General features: G+C 35.4%; 1 protein-coding gene across 8 annotated transcripts in view; it reads right to left on the reverse strand.

Moving 5' to 3' along the window:
• Positions 1–12,181, reverse strand: part of PCDH9 (protocadherin 9) — a 1,147,437-nt gene that overhangs the window by 402,899 nt on the left and 732,357 nt on the right. For 4 of the 8 annotated variants that reach the window (XM_070800332.1, XM_070800331.1, XM_070800330.1 and 1 more), the window contains one exon: positions 3,911–3,986. In XM_070800332.1, coding sequence (XP_070656433.1) covers positions 3,911–3,986 — 76 coding nt within the window. Of the gene's footprint in view, positions 1–3,910; positions 4,113–12,181 lie in introns of all 8 variants that reach the window. The other 4 variants (XM_019971547.2, XM_070800329.1, XM_070800328.1 and 1 more) reach the window with 1 other exon arrangement.

The following is a 12,181-nucleotide window of genomic DNA, read 5'->3' on the forward strand; positions in this document are numbered from 1 at the left end:
AGACACGGCTGAATGACTAACACTTTCATAATACTATCTAACTTGCAATATTGGTGTAGAATCATAAACAATACATTAAAACAGTTACTATTATTCCTGATTCATAAGTAGATCTCAATAAATTTACCCATAAATATCACCAACAATCAAAAGTATTCTTAGTGAGAAATTCAATAATTTATTAATACACAATCTAGGTAGAAGTGGAAGCATATGACAGACAGCGCTTTAAAAACATAAACACAATTTGAAATTTTGTATGTGATTAAATAGAAGAAAATCCTTTAAATTAGCATTTAAAAGAAACACCAGATACAAAATATAACTCTATTCATGTTTCTCAATGGAATTTAATTCTGAATTAGTGATAACAAGCTGCTTCTGATCTGATCACATAGTTGTTTTGGTTTCTTTTTAACTTACTAAAATTCTTTCATAACTCTAGTTATATGTGCTAAAAATTAAAATCTTCGATTGAAAATCACTATTTTCATAAATTAATGGTTTTATTGAATTTTACATGAAGTGCATGATCACATTAATAAGTTAACTTTTTAAGGAAATACAATTTATTCTGCTATTTGCAAGTAAGATGAACCTTTTTATGCAGAAAAGCTGACAAAACTTAGTGCAAGAAATGCTGCATGTGTGTGTGTCCCTTGTGGGCCAGTCGGCTAAGCATGCTCTAGGATTCAGAAGTGTCTAGAACATCAAGACATCATCTATTTGGTTGCTAGAGGTTTATATAAAAGCCTAAATGTGTACTAAATGGGCTTTCCAGGTGGCTCATTGGTAAAGAATCTACTTTCTAAATAGGAGACAGGGGTTTGATCCCTGGGTTGGGAAGATTGCTTGGAGAAGGAAATGGCAACCCATTTCAGTATTCTTGCCTCGGAAATCCCATGGACAGAGGAGCATGGAGGGCTACAGTCCATGGGGTCACCAAAGAGTCAGACACAATAGCAACTAAACCACAACAAAGATATATTAAACCTTAGGTTTCCAAAAACTCCTGCACATGATACCATTTCTATTAATTTCTTTAAAAAAATGTATAATGAGAAATTTACCATGAAATTATACTAAATTTTAATTACTTTTATTGAGAATCATTATATTTGAAAAACTAGGAATCTATATCAATACAATATTCAATAACTATAGATAATACAAATTTATATGGATATTGCATGATCACTATAAAATTATTACTCTTGTGAAAGTGAAAGTCACTCAGTCATGTCTGACTCTTTGTGACCCCATGGACTAAGCAGTCCATGGAATTCTCCAGGCCAGAATACTGGAATGGGTAGCCTTTCACTTCTCCAGGGGATCTCCCCAACCCAGGGATCAAACCGGGGTCTCCTGCATTGCAGGCAGATTCTTTACCAACTGAGTTTTGAGGGAAGCCCTTCTTGAAGAGAAGATTCTTCAAGAGGCAGACAGAAAATGCCACTGAAGAAAAAGGAAACAATTCATATCTACATAGCAAGATTAATACTGGTGAAGATTACTGCTTCAATTATCCTGTATCTCATGCCACAAATTTTTCAAAGTTAATTACAAAACCATGACTTCAGATTTTATATAGTATATCATAATGCTATCTCAATATGAATCACTGTTTAGTTATGAATCTCTTAATGTTTCTAGGCTGGTCTAATGAATTCTTCTCCAGACATTTACAAATGAGATTAAAATTAAAGTCCCTTCAAGTGTCAGAGTGCTTCTCTGATAATTCAGCTAGTAAAGAATCCACCTGCCAGGCAGGAGATCCTGAAAGAAATGTTGGCCACCAGGGGCCCTCTGAGCGCCTCCTCTTCCCCTATCTGACACCTTCTTTCTCAGTGGCAAATATAGATGTGTTCTCCATCAAGGAGCACTGGTCTGGTTTAACACATTTCACTGACCATGATTCTCCTGAGTGAAGTAACTGTGTTGAGTTGAATGTTGGAGTATGCAAGGGTGTGTCCTCCCTACGGTCTTTTTTTTTCCATGTGACCAGATTGGTTAAAAATTCTGAAGAATTCTTGAGCAAACTTGAAAAGATTTCCCCCTACCACCTCAAGCTTTAGAATCTCTCATATCTTCTCCCATTTGGTAGCTCAGCCAGTGCTATTTCTCAGGTTTAAGAAAATAAATATCAATATATAAAGTCCTGGTCTAGGGCAGCTTAGGTTCACTATATTGCTGTGTACATTTTTTAAAACTTTACTTCTGTAAAAATAACTGGTGAACTACATAGACAAGTCCTATTTGTGTCAGTATGCTTAAAATGGATTTTTCCTGTCTCAGTTTTGGAAGAGGCCCGAAGACCAGAGGAGTCAACCACTGCCACATGCAGAAGAGGTGGTCAACAACCAGTTTCAGGACCTTTGGTTTAATATCAATAAAAGATGCTTTAAAATTGGAGAAGGGGAAGTTGCAGAGTAGGAAATCATTTGAGAAAGAACTGTCCTACATACTCAACCTCTTTACACAAGTCCAGGAAAAGCTGAGTCAATGGAACCACTTAGGTTAATGGTCCTTAGACTAATCAGAACCAAGAGATCTAAGGAGAATATTTAATCAGGTCCCCCAAATGCTGTGAGAGGATTGGTTGCCTCTCTGAGTATCCCTGACCTTCTGGATATGTGAAGTCAAAAATGCGCTTATGTTTTCCTTATGAAATCAAGACACAGGGCATGAAAGACTGAGGACCAGAGCTGGTTTGGAATTTAGATTTTCCTAAAAGATTGGCTGAGAAAAACGAGCAGAAAGAAGATGCAATTGTAACTGCATATGCCAATGAGAAGAGAACTACCTATCAGAAAAACCTGGAGAGACTGGGGCACACTTTAGAAGGGGGCATATGTACAAAAGATACCCATCACTAGAATCAGTTTAAATTTCTAGTAGGCAGAGAACACTAATGCTGGGTTAACACAATAGGATTAGTTAAGAAAGCCCTTTAATGCTTTTTACCTCCTCTTGGTATTTCTACTTCAACCATAGAATTGCCAGAGTCACTATAACATCTAAAGAAATCAGAAGAGTAGCTAGAACATTATAGAAAAGTTACCCTAACCCCATTTGCACTATAGACAATTTATAAGCAGGTCAAGATGGAGTTAGAAAAAACTTTCAATTCAAATCAAACAGAAATCATGGTTGTTACTTTAAGCTAGACATAACAATTATTAAATTGGACTTCTAATTTTTTCAATTAAAGTGAACTAGGTAGTGATTTTTAAAGAGAAACGAAAAACTAGCATGACCAAAAAAGGTATAGCATTGGCCCCCAGTGATTTTCAAAGGCTGAAGAAGTGCCCTCGCAGGGCTTACCTGGAGTGAGCAATGATTTCTAACATGGGATGTATGTAAGTCTGTGCAGAATAAAAGATTTTGCCAATCCCATCCCACTCATTTCACTTGATGTACTGACTAAAGAATCATACAAAATTAAAATAGGTAAAAAATAAAACCCTTACATCACTATCACTTCTTCATATTGTTTCAATCACTATATAAAGTCCTTATTGGAAAACAGAATTCCACAGGACATTTTTTTTCTTTTCCGTCATTGACCATGTCCACTTAACTATGTTGTATCAATTCTAAACTCTAAAAAAGTCTTCCTATTTTAATATCTTTGACATGTAGATGTCATGCAAAAAAAAATGGCTTCTTGCAGTTATATCTGCAGCATTTCTTTCTTTTATTTTTCATGGTTCATAAACTAAAGATGCACCATACAATTTAACAGCTGATATGTCAAGCACATTAGATCTATTTCAAGAAATATTAAAACAACAAAGGCAGCAAAAAACAATTGAATGACCATTTACTTGCTCCCCAGGATTACTGTTAAAATTCAAGGGCACAAAAGAAAACCAGAAAATCTCCAAGCAAAGTTTTTAAGGGGACTCACCAGAGTTGGGATCAGAGTTGCCATCTGCTTCGGTCCTCTTGTCCGGAGAGGCCTGGTCATAGAATTCGTCCTGTGGCTGAACCAGAGGAAGAGGGTGTGAGATCAGGGTTCCACTACCCACCGGCTCGTGGTCTCCTAGACCACTGTCACTGCAGCTTTCCTGGGAGCCGTCGGGGAGGTGAAAGGTAACCCGGCGCTGCGACTACAAAGAAGACCACAGGACACGCCATTAACATCCTTCCTGAAGCAACTTTAATACACAGTACAATGCCCAGGCAAAGTAAAAAATACTTGGAACACATCTGGGAACAAACATTTATTATTTGTCATTTACTATGACATGTCCAACTTGCAAAATACAAGAAAGAATTTCAATTTCGTATAATTTAAGAGAAGAAAAAAGCTAATGGTAAACCACTGAAATTTGTAGAAATATGAATATAATGCTAGTGGTCAAAGCTATACAAAAGTTAAATAAGTAGAAATACACAAATGGTTGTTCCATAGATCTGAATAAATACACAGATAATGCAAGACAGCATTCCATTTCTTGTGGATAACCGAGTATTGTGTTTAGTTGAGAGTTTTAAGGTAGCTTTTGCAATGAAGTCATTATTGCCCACTGGCCCTGATTTTTTTTACCAGTCATTATTTATAGAATATCCCTATTGAAAGGTGTTTGGAATATTACTTTGGCATCTATTTGCACAATGTTACCATCAGAAGTGACCTGAAATATGTATATGTTACTTTAATAAATTTTAGTGTTTTAGTAAGATACAATTGTGCCTTTTGGCACATATCACTGCTTAGTTCTCTTGGTATATGTTATTCCAGCTGATGCAATGTATGAGATAGGAGACTATTTACAGCTGTGTGGGGTGGAGTTTTATGCCTGACAGAATCATGTGAGAGTAGTAAATTTACGCTTTACCTCTGACTACACCTAATTTTCAGTCTATTGTGATAACAACAACAACAACAAAACTTTCAATATCACATCACATATGACTAATTTTGCTCAGATTTAATAAAATTATGAATATATAAATATATAAAATGGAGATATACTGTATGGGATAATCATTTTGTCATACTCAAAATTTGTGCTTTTTAATAGACAACCTATTGCATCCATTTCAAAGAAAATGAATGAATTTAGAGACAAAATATTATATGTAGAAATACTGCTTCTCTATAAATGTAGTTTTTATAGACTGACAATAGAACATGGCTTATTTCCTGTGAGTCACTAGTTCAAATCATGCTGAGAGTCATAATTGAGAAGAGCTGATACCACCGTATTGTTGTTCAATCACCTGTGTGAAAGGATTTAAGAGTTCAGTACATTTTTAATGAACTAATGTTAACATCACATAAACTATAATCTTAAATGGTCCTAATTGAGTCTATTGTAGCACACTTCAGCTTCAAGCACAACTATCTCCCTACCATTGTTCCTTCCTCAGTAGATTTTGAAACGTGCCTAGAGAGTGCTACACAATATCAAGGAAAATTTGAATTTTAATATCTAATTAACATCTGAAATGCATTTCTACTTTTATAGAGAAGACCATGCCACTGATTTTATTTATTAGAGTGTTTGTTCTCCTATGTGAACTTAACTCTTGAAGGAAAGGCAATCATGCCAATATCTTCCATTTCTGTTTCAATATTCACTTAATTCATTATGTGCTTGTGCATGTGTGCTCAGTCGTGTCCTACTCTTTGTGGTGTGATGGACTGTAGTCTCCCAGGCTCCTCTGTCCATGGGATTATCTAGGCAAGAACATTGGAGTGGGTTGCCATTTCCTTCTCCAGGAGCATATTAAGTGAATCCTTTTGTAATAAACACAGAACTAAGGACAGTGACCAGCTGCACACAATACATAATTGTCAAATATTGCTTTTAAAGTGACAGGCTGCTAAAATTTCCATAGTTTGAGTAATTAAAGTATCTTTGGTGTACCTCTAGATGACTACCTCTTAGTGATAGCTCAGACAAGTAAAAAGAAGTCAAAACACAAGAGAAAGACAATGGAACAATTTGATTGATTCTGCAGCCTTCATAAAGCATTTTGGGAAGACATGCATAAGCTATTATAAAACATTTGTTTCATAGATGAAGGAAAAAGGAAAATTAATATCTGTGATATTCTTCTAAATATAATATTGCTTTAATTACTATAGTTTCTTTCATAGGAAATGTCCAAGTCCGCAACATCAGCTGTATCTAAATGCAGCAGTTCTCACAGTAAAGTCATTAGAGCTGGTATTTATTGAGCACCTACTCATATAGAGATTGGTAGTATAATTACATTGAGAATAAAAAGGAAAATATTTTTTAAACTATTTCAAATACAACATATTAAATTTCATCTGATACATACTATACTATAATATTTCTTTACCACTTTATAAGTGAGAATAAGATATAAATCTAGTGTAATTTATTTGCACTAAGACCCTGTAAATTAGAGTAATATAATGTTTAAACTACTGTGGCTTATGGAAATATTTCCTAATTAATTTGACTCAAAGATGTTTAAGTCTTAATTGGCAAAATTGTGCACAGTTTATCAGTCTAATGGGAGGTAGGGGTGGTGATGCATATGGACTAAGAATTGCAACATGGATATTATAGTAGGAAGCAAATTGATCAAGCAAATCAATCTTTAACTTATCATCGTAATGACTGATGCAAGTGAAATAATGTTTGGCTTATCAAGGTAGATAAAAGGAAAATGTTTGAATAAATTAAAATGAAGGAAAATTAGGATAATTTCTGCATTAAGAAACAGGAGCTATAGGTGTCATGAAAGACTACAGTAATTATTCCGTTTTTAACCAAGAGCACTAGATGAGGAGTCAGAACCAGACCTCCTGCCTGGGAGTGCTTGCCCTGTAGAGCCTGGTCCTGGGCAATGACACCATTTCTTTGAAGGAGTTCTTGGCCTTGGATGGATTCAGTACCTTCAGCAGTGGATGTTGTAAGGTTCAAACAGATAAAATAAGAAGTGTTCTTGTTATATAAAACATGACACATGGTAGGTACTCAATAAAAGGTAGCTGTGAAAGTGAAAGTCGCTGTCGTGTCTGACTTTTTGCGACCCCATGGACTGTCCATGGAATTCTCCAGGCCAGAATACTAGAATGGGTAGCCTTTCCCTTCTCGAGGAGATCTTCCCAACCCAGGGATCGAACGCAAGTCTCCCACATTGCAGGTGGATTCTTTACCAGCTGAGCCACAAGGGAAGCCCCAGTTCTTGAAATAGATATCTACACAATCTCTTTTAATCTCTGGGTATCAATGTTTAGCAATTATAGAGATGTAATACTTTCACCCCAGCAAAAGTGTTGTTCTTTGGGAAGAGAACTGCAGTCTTGGCATGCCTCACATTGTGCCTGTAGGTATGTTAGCCCAGAATCTCTTTGAGTGGAAGCTGTTTTGTGATAAGAGTGAGGGATGAAGATCAACAGTTTAGAACACAGGGTTTTTTTTGCAGAGAAAGTGAAGGTTTTCCCACTGTTCTTTCAAGAAACCTGTTATTGTTTGTATATTTAAAGAAAGAAAGAAAGAACTTTTTACTTGTAGCCTCTGGGAATTTTGATTTTGGGTTATCGCCATGGAAATGTGCCCCAATTTGGGTTATAAATATAGTCAAACCCTGCCTGACTGAATTGGGACACACATGCTATCATGAGACTACTTTAGACTTTCCAAAGCCTGGGAACTTATATTTTGCTTTCCTGAATCTATTTCTTACAATTTCCATTTTCTCTCATGGGAAACATTATTATTATTTTTGCTAAGTCTGGTTGATGGTTTGAGTGTCACATTTATGCATCTAATTTATCACTGACAAAGTTAGCTCCAGGTCCCAGGCTGGCCAGAGAAAAAGTAAGATGAGAACAATAATTACTAAGGCTGATCATCGTTATTTTATCTCTGGACTGCTGGTATGGATTCTGACCACAGTAAGCTTCCATCAGAGACCCTGTACTCTATGCCAGAATAAAGGGCCATCCATACAAATACAGAAATGTCCAAGATCTTGCAAGTTGGAAGGTATCACACTGATTAGATTTGAGAAACATCACCAAGTACTTTTACAATACTTTTTCTTATAGGATAGTGTGAAGGAGAGCAGAAATTTAAGACGCCCTGGGAAGATATACATGTTTCTGTGCTGGGCACTGTTTTTTAAGATTCACTGAGAGAATGAGTCACCTAAGAATACCAATCATTGCTTTAATGCTTCTCTTACTGGTACAGGATATTATTCACCAATGAATGACTCACATTCAAGCCTACAATCCCAGTCCCATTAAGTTAGAGATTTTCATGCACAAAGTTTTGCTAGTAAGGTACTTTGTGCCTTTGTATAACATAGAAAAACAGTAGAAAATGGTGAAATGTCTAGTAAGTAACTTAATTATATGATAGCATGTAACTGAAACATTCACAATACTTAAAATTCTGTTAAGGTTGGCTTAAAACTCAACATTCAGAAAACTAAAATCATGGCATTCAGTCCCATACTTCATGGCAAATAGATGGGGAAATAATGGAAACAATGAGAGCGTTTATTTTTTGGGTGGGGAGGGCTCCAAAATCATTGCAGATAGTGACTGCAGCCATGATTAAAAGATGCTTGCTCCTTGGAAGAAGGTTATAACCAACCTAGACAGCATATTAAAAAGTGGAGACATTGCTAACAAAAGCCCAGTCCATCTAGTCAAAGCCATGGTTTTTCCAGTAATCATGTATGGATGTGAGAGTTGGACTATAAAGAAAGCTGAGCACTGAAGAATTGATACTTTTGAACTGTGATGTTGGAGAAGACTCTTGAGTGTTCCTTGGACTGCAAGGAAATCAAACCAGTCCATCCTAAAGGAAATCAGTCTTGAATATTCATTGGAAGGACTGATGCTGAAGCTGAAACTCCAATAATTTGGACAACTGATGCAAAGAACTGACTCATTTGAAAAGATCCTGATGCTGGGAAACATGGAAGGTGGGAAGGAGAAGAGGATGACAGAGGATGAGATTGTTGGATGGCATCACCAGCTCCGGAGTTGTGATGGACAAGGAAGCCTGGTGTGCTGCAGTCCACAGGGTCACAAAGAGTCAGACATGACTGAGTGACTGAACTGAACTGATAATCTATTGTTAAGTGTAAAAATCAGTTTAGCAAAAATTTTACTGAGTTGAATTGATTTTTTTTTTTTAAGTGCCTTGGGCTTCCCTGGTGGCTCAATAGGGATCCACCTGGAATACAAGAGACCTCCTACAACACAGGAGACCCAGGCTCAGTCCATGTGTTGGGAAGATCTCCTGGAGAAGGGAATGACAATCCACTCCAGTATTCTTGCCTGGGAAATCCCATGGACAAAAAAGCCTGTGGTCTACAGTCTGTGGGGTTGCAAAAGTCAGACACAACTTAGCAACTAAACCATCACCTAATGTGTGAATGTGTAAACTAATATATGATTGCATACATTAAGTATTTAAATTGGTATTGTTTGGTTATAGCGTTATGATATTTAAAATTTTTATTATTTTGACTATACTAAAGTTATCACATGTTCAGTTAAGTTCATTTGCTCAGTCGTGTCCATTTCGTTGGTACCCAATGGACAGCAGCATGCCAGGCTTCCCTGTCCATCACCAACTCCTGGGGCTTGCTCAAACTCATATCCATTGAGTTGGTGATGCCATCCAACAATCTCATTCTCTGTTGTCCCCTTCTCCTCCTGCCTTCAATCTTTCCCAGCATCAGGGTCTTTTCCAATGAGTCAGTTCTTTGCAACAGGTGGCCAAAGTATTGGAGCTTCATACATCATATTTATTAATTATATTATATTCATAGTATCATACATTATATTTACAATATTAGAACATATGCTATTTTTAAGTATTTTTCCTCACCACTTATAGCAAAATAGAACTTAGTCCAAGAGAAAGGGAACATCTGATAGACAGTAGTTTGGCTTTCTCTTCATCTCAAATATCAAACAAATCTTCTATCACTGTGCAGCTACCCTAACTTCCATTTTTAGCTACTTTACCTAATTTTTAATCACTTCAATTAAAGATCCTTGCCTTTTCCTCAAATCACAAGATAATATGAATATAGACTAAGCCAACTATTACAAGACAAATAAGTAAATTTACTAGTTAATGGATGACACTTAAAATAATTATATTTTTGAAAATTATAAATTATTTGGAAGTAGAGAAAAGTGCCCTAGGATTATTTAAATATGGATAAATCCATAGAAAATTTTTAAAATACCTTTACAAATAAATATTCCTTATTTTGATTTAGTTCTTTTAATCACATTTAAAAAATAAAATATCATATATATGTATAAAATCTCTAAGTAGTACACACACACATATAAGCATACAAACACATCAGCCAGAAATTACTTATGATAAAGTAAAAAACAAAGTGTTAAATTTCCATATATAAACCTGTTTTTGCTTTATTGCAGCATTAAATCCAATAAATATAGCCTTTTTAATTTTAAATAATATTTTCATATATATTTTTTCTCAAGTAGCAAAGAAAATTATACCAAAAATGGTTAAAAAACTCTGGAGACTGTAAACTGCATTTGAATTCAAATATTTCTTATAAACACTAATTAGAAACATTTTGTACTTTAATATTTTTAAGAGAAGACATTTCCATTTAAAATTTAAAAGTAATAGTTAAGAGTATAGTCTTAGGTTGCAAGCTATGGAAAGAGGAATTTTTAAATGACAAAATAACACACGTTCAGCTAAAACCACTGATTCAATTCAATAGCAAGTTCCTCAATAGCTTCTTGCCATCTAAAATCAATGAGTACTCTTCCTCTTAATAAAATCCTGAATCAAGTAAAACTCATAGAGGTTTAGAGGGTAAATTAAATGCAACCCAGAAAGCAATTTGTGGTTACAGTTTAATTTGCTATTACTCAACACTCACAGGCTTGACTAGAAACTAATATTACTATACATATGTTCTTCCTTATTCATGTTTGAGCACTTTCATCAAGAAACTAAGATTTTAAGAAACAGTTTTGCAGGACAAAATTAATACAGAACTTTTCAACTGGTGATAAATGAAATAATTCTGAGTACAGAATTAGTTTATAATGAGTCATTTTATTATTTGTTACTGGTAAATTGAGTTAATCTCCTATCTTTTTGATTGAAAATACTTATGCTAAAAAAGTTCTACTATTGCAGAATTTGTGTACTTTAACGTTGGAAATCATCTAGGGATTTTCTAGTCTCTTTGAATTTGTTACATTTATTTCAAATGATTAAGTAAGGTAAAGGGATTTGTCTCTGTAGGTTTCAAGAGGAACTTATGTAGGTTTCACTTTCTGATTTCCAACAAAAAGGACTATTCATTTACCCCTTCATAAATAATTTTTGAAAACCTATTTGTATAATTCATTAAAGAAACCTCAAGTAAAACTGAAAGTAGGGTGGGCCTGTAGGAGGAGCTGTCACATTCATAGTCAATTACCCCAAAGTGACCACTGTTGACATCTCCCACTAGAAGTTGTCTCCTACTTTACTATCTGGGGAAGTTGAAAACTTCTCTGGCTCCTGAATAGCCCAGCCAATCAGAGAGGTTAGCAGCCCAACCAATGAGAACCTTCATACCTTGGATTCACAGCCTCTTCCAATAGACTCTGATTATTACAGTTCCTCCCAATTCTGCCCTTTTCCTGAAACACAGCTCCCTTTCCTTGTTCTCTGGATTTGCCTATAAGCCACCATAGTTCACATAGTTCGCATAACTTGAATCATAATTCTCATGGCTATGTCTGTATAAACTCACTTAAGCTGGTAGAATAGCTGTTTATTATCTTATTGAAGTTCAGGTACTATCTGCTAGACGCCATCCTATTAATACCTGCTAAGAAAATGATGGTGAACAAGGCAATAACTGTATCACACAGTTTCCTAAAAGGTAGAATTTTATTAAGTTACTCCTTAATAGTTCTGAGCAGGCTTTCAACCAGCACCTGTGTCACCTATTTTATAATTTGATTCCATTCATATCTTGCAAACTATGCAGGCTTAAGCAAGGTCACTGCATGAATAGACACTCACTATATTCACTATATTAACTATATTGTTAATATTAACTATATTCACTATACTTTTTTCTTCCTAGGTTATCCCATCTTTGTCCATCCTTCGAAGATGCTTTTCTGTGGGGAAAGTTCTCCGTCTCCCAAGCAAGACGTTTGCAGGGAGTA

Source organism: Bos indicus, chromosome 12 (genome assembly GCF_029378745.1).
Source record: "Bos indicus isolate NIAB-ARS_2022 breed Sahiwal x Tharparkar chromosome 12, NIAB-ARS_B.indTharparkar_mat_pri_1.0, whole genome shotgun sequence".
In the NCBI taxonomy this organism is placed as follows: domain Eukaryota; kingdom Metazoa; phylum Chordata; class Mammalia; order Artiodactyla; family Bovidae; genus Bos; species Bos indicus.